Below are 4,800 nucleotides of genomic sequence, written 5' to 3' on the forward strand. Positions count from 1 at the left end.
TATTCTTCCGTAAGCAATCTCGTGTTCGGATCCAAATGAGGTCGATCGATCCAAGAACGATAATAATTTGAAGAAGACATGCTTTTTTCAATCAAATTCGTGTGTAAATATAGTATGTGAGAGGATGAAGAAATGGAGTGAATGAAAAGGTTGGGGGTGCAGGTATTTATAGATGAAATGCTGCCGACAGTACCGAGGAAATTCCGATGGAATCCCGACGGCAACGGCTCTTTCCTCGGAATTTCCTCGGAATTTTTAAAATCCCCCAACGGCTCTCTAACGGCTATAATATATCATCGGATATCCGTCGGTGTTTTCCGAGGAATATGATTTCCTCGGTATTTCATCGGTATATTCCGAGGAAATTCCGAGGAAACCCAAATTTTGGATTTTCTCGGAATTTCCTCGGAAATTCGTCGGAATATTCCGAGGATCTCATTTTCCGTCAGAATGTCCGTCAGAATTACGCTGTTTTCTTGTAGTGTCTACGAAGAAAATCAAATACCAATATTTTAATAAACGGATATCCGATCTAATCCGATATATGCATGTATATACATTTTTTGTCGACATACATATATTTAAAGAATCTTATAAATAAGTTATATAAATATTATATTTTTATAAGTTTTACAATATTTTATTTATTAAATTTATCATATTATTTATTGGAGTTTTACAAAGTAAATGTTTTTTCTCATAAATATTATTATTTTATTTTAGTTATTTTTTAATTTATACGGATCAAATCTGATATTCGGTTAAAAACCTAAAATTTTCCGGATATCCAAGACATCGAATATCCGAATGGATACAGATTGAATCAGATCAGATAATTGATTATTTGGACGAACAGTCGAATCAAAATATTTCTAAAACCCTAGATATTGGATCCGTGTCTACCCTTACTTTTTAGCGGATGACCTAGAAGAGACTATTACAGTCTTAGCTAACAACTATTTTTACTGCTATGTTTTATCACACCTTATACATATTAATGTAAGATTATGTTTTAGTTAAGAACACTTCTGATAATGTCTTAACAAGTTCTCAATAAATAATGTATTAGTTAAGAATAAAAACAGTAGCAAAAAGGAAAAGAGAGTAAAGTTTTTACATTAAAAACTTTATGATATATTTTTATTAACTCTATTGATAGATACTAGGTATCCAAATGAATATGTATCAATATAAAATAAAAATTGAGAAAGGGAAAATTTTGAAATCATTTTTAAGATATATATATGTGTGTGTGTGTGAATATTTCATTTGAGACTTGTTCATCCACGAGTGGCTTAAAAAAAATTCGAAATCATTTTTAAGATATATATATATATATATATATATGTGTGAAGATTTCATTTGTGACTTGTTCATCCACGAGTGGCTTAAATTTTTTTCCAATATTAAAGTTTGAACAATTAAATAAATATCATTAAAATATTTTTATTATTAAATCTTGATATGAAGTTAAAATACTGTTAGCAATGAGGTTGCTCTTATTTCACATGTCTTCTTATTAAATGATTTTAGTTCTTAATAATTTAAAATTTAATAGCATAGCTAAAATAAATAAGTAAAATATAATAATGTGTATATGAGATAATATTTTTTCTTAGGGTCAAAATGTGATAATCTACGAGCACTTGTATAAAACGAATACTACTACTCTGCCTCCGAATAACACAGAGGATCAACAGAAAGAAAAAAAAAAGAGTAACACTATCAAGAGACGATGAAGGTTGAAACCATAAAACCATCTTCCACAACCCCAGATGATCTCCGAACTCTCCAACTCTCTATCTATGATCACTTCCTCCCTCCCATTTACACAGTCGCCTATCTCTTCTACACCAAAGATGAGTTGATGATCTCACCAGAACACACTTCCCACAAACTCAAAACTTCTCTGTCCGAAACCTTGACCAAATTCTACCCCCTTGCCGGAAGAATCAACGGAGTCACTGTCGACTGTAACGACGAAGGAGCTGTTTTCGTCGACGCTCGTGTCGATAACTGTTCCCTCTCTGGTTTTCTCGCATCTCCAGATCTCAATGCCCTCCAACAGTTGCTTCCTCTAGACGCCGTCCAGAACCCATACGAGGCTGCTTCCACATGGCCTCTGTTGCTCGTGAAGGCGACTTACTTCCAATGCGGAGGCATGGCCATCGGAGTCTGCATCACTCACAAAATCGCCGACGCAGCCTCCATGTCGACTTTCATTCGGACTTGGTCTGCTGAGGCTCGAGGAGAGGCCGGGAACACGGTGATGGATCCTAAGTTTTCCGCAGCGAATTTTTACCCACCAGCCAATGATACCTATAAGCTTCCGGTGGACGAAAAAGCCAACAAGAGAAGCAGCATCACGAAGAGATTCGTCTTCGGTGCATCTAAGTTGGAAGAGCTCAGGACCAAAGCCACTAGTCCAGAATCCGCAGACATACCTACGCGCGTAGAGAGCGTCACTGCCCTTCTCTGGAAGTGCTTCGTCTTTGCTTCATCCTTAGACACTTGTGGTCGCAAAGTTCTGATCCAGCTCGCTGACTTGCGCTCCAAGCTACCGTCCCTTCTCCCAGAAAGCCTGATCGGGAACGTCATGTTCTCCTCTGTGGTATTAAGTACTGCTCAAGGGGAGGAAGTGAAAATTGAAGAGGCCACTAGAGACTTACGAAAGAAGAGGGAGGACTTGCAAACTATGATCCAAGACGAGGATGGTTCATCTTCGATGATCGGTTCTAAACTGGCGAATCTTATGCTCACTAATTATGCCCGGATGAGCTACGAGACACACGAGCCCTACACAGTGAGTAGCTGGTGCAGATTACCACTTTACGAGGCTAGCTTTGGATGGGGATACCCTGTTTGGGTTGTTGGAAATGTGGCTCCCACGTTTGAAAACATTGCCATGCTGATCGATTCCAAGGACGGACATGGGATTGAAGCTTTTGTCACGCTGCCTGAAGAGAACATGTCCTCGCTCGAGCAAAACTCGGAACTTCTCGCCTTTGCTTCCTTGAATCCTTGTGTCTTGGTCTAAACTCTAAATTATGTACTCAAATCAAATCTGCTGTTTCGTTAATAAAGATTTGAAACGAGAACAATGTAAACCTGTTGGAATATCGTTTACGCTTTCATTTTATCTGAAATTACATTATTACGCACAAACAAACATGTTCTAGTCACCTTTTTGATATGCACATTAGTTTACAACAGTCACTACTGCCATTTCTAGCCAAATAAAATAATACAACCTTCCTCCTTCTAAATCTACATACATATTTCATCGAAGTTGGAAGGTTTGTCAAATTGGAGTATGTGAAGAGGTTAAAAAAGTTGTTGGAAGTTGAAAGAATCCCAAAAATATGGTTTCTTCACGTTTTTTATTGGCAGTCACCAGATTTATTGTTAGAGTGTAATAGTTCCCAATTCAGCTTATAGTATTATTTATGAGAAAATTACAGACACATTTTACTTTTCTAATATCGGTAAAAGACACATTTTATTTGCCACACACTTCTTGGTTGCTGATTGTCTATAATACCCTTGAATCACTCATTTTTTCTCTCGTTACCATTTTATCTTATCTCATTTCTCTCTTGTTAGATATAGTGCTAATGGCTTCCATTTGTATGGATGTTTGGCCAGACAAAAACTAGTGGAACTAAATTTCTTGTTGGTTTGTTAAATTTCTAAATATTTTTATTCCTCCACATATTTTTTTTTTTATTTTTTGTTGAAATGATCATGTTTAAAAACGCAGGAACATTGGTTCCAAAACTGAGTTTAACAAAGAATTTCTGATTCAATCCATCCTAACCACCATTACGCATATGTATTCACTTATTCAAATCCCACCCACAAATCATCTCATATTTAACTAAAATAATTGGATTAGTTTCTTTATAAAATAGTTGGATTAGATTTTTTGAAATCTGAAACTATTTCACATTTAACTAAAATTATTAATTTAATAAAGAATACTTTTTATCAAGAGCTATGAGTTGGAAAATATCAAAAACTTGTTTGGTATTACACTGTAGTTGAAAAAAACAAACTCATAAACCACAAATTCGTCTGAACAAGACAAAACAAAACATGAAAAAATATAAATTGCATATAAGATGTTTGACAAAATGTGCACAAGAGATATGTGTGTCCACGACTCTTTCATCCACAAATATGATATCTACAATTCGTTCGAATGCAGTTTTCCATCAATTAATATCCACACCTTTCTCATTTTAGGTACTAATTTGACTATTTGTAAAGAATTTACCAGGTACCAAGCATTTTACTTTCTAAATCGACATCTCGTTGTCCATATTTTTTTATATATGTCCACATTTTGTCCCTCCACACTTTTTCCGTCCTTGTCTATATACTTTTTAAAGATTTAAAATATATATATATATATATATATATATATATATATATATAAATGGATGTCAAAATATAGAAAAAACCACGTTTATAATTTATTGTAACAACTATTTTTGTTTTATATATCAGAAAATTTGAGAAAAAACAAATATAAACACAAGGAGAATAAAGAATAATGACATACAAAATATAACTAACCAATATTTTTTTTCTCGTTGTAGCTCTATATATTTTTCTCAACACATACATTAGAAGATACTATTACTATATTACTAAAATATGAGTTACCATCTTTTAATGGGCTTTTTGCAAAAGTGACTCAAAACTTGGAGTCAAACAGAAAACTAACATTTTCTTTTGACTTTTTTTTTTTTTGAGATTTTAACCCCACGCCTGCATTTTATCTACGAAAATGCCATT

General features: G+C 34.3%; 1 protein-coding gene across 1 annotated transcript; it reads left to right on the forward strand.

Moving 5' to 3' along the window:
* Positions 1-1,751: 1,751 nt before the first annotated feature.
* LOC106311930 (BAHD acyltransferase At5g47980-like) lies at positions 1,752-3,139 on the forward strand (the record flags this gene model as incomplete). The annotated part of the gene is given in 1 exon segment (XM_013749312.1): positions 1,752-3,139. A coding segment is annotated over 1 exon segment (1,286 nt), but the record flags the coding sequence as incomplete, so codon positions are not given.
* Between the last annotated feature and the right edge of the window lie 1,661 nt (positions 3,140-4,800).

This window comes from Brassica oleracea, chromosome C1, assembly GCF_000695525.1.
Source record: "Brassica oleracea var. oleracea cultivar TO1000 chromosome C1, BOL, whole genome shotgun sequence".
Classification (NCBI taxonomy): Eukaryota; Viridiplantae; Streptophyta; class Magnoliopsida; order Brassicales; family Brassicaceae; genus Brassica; species Brassica oleracea.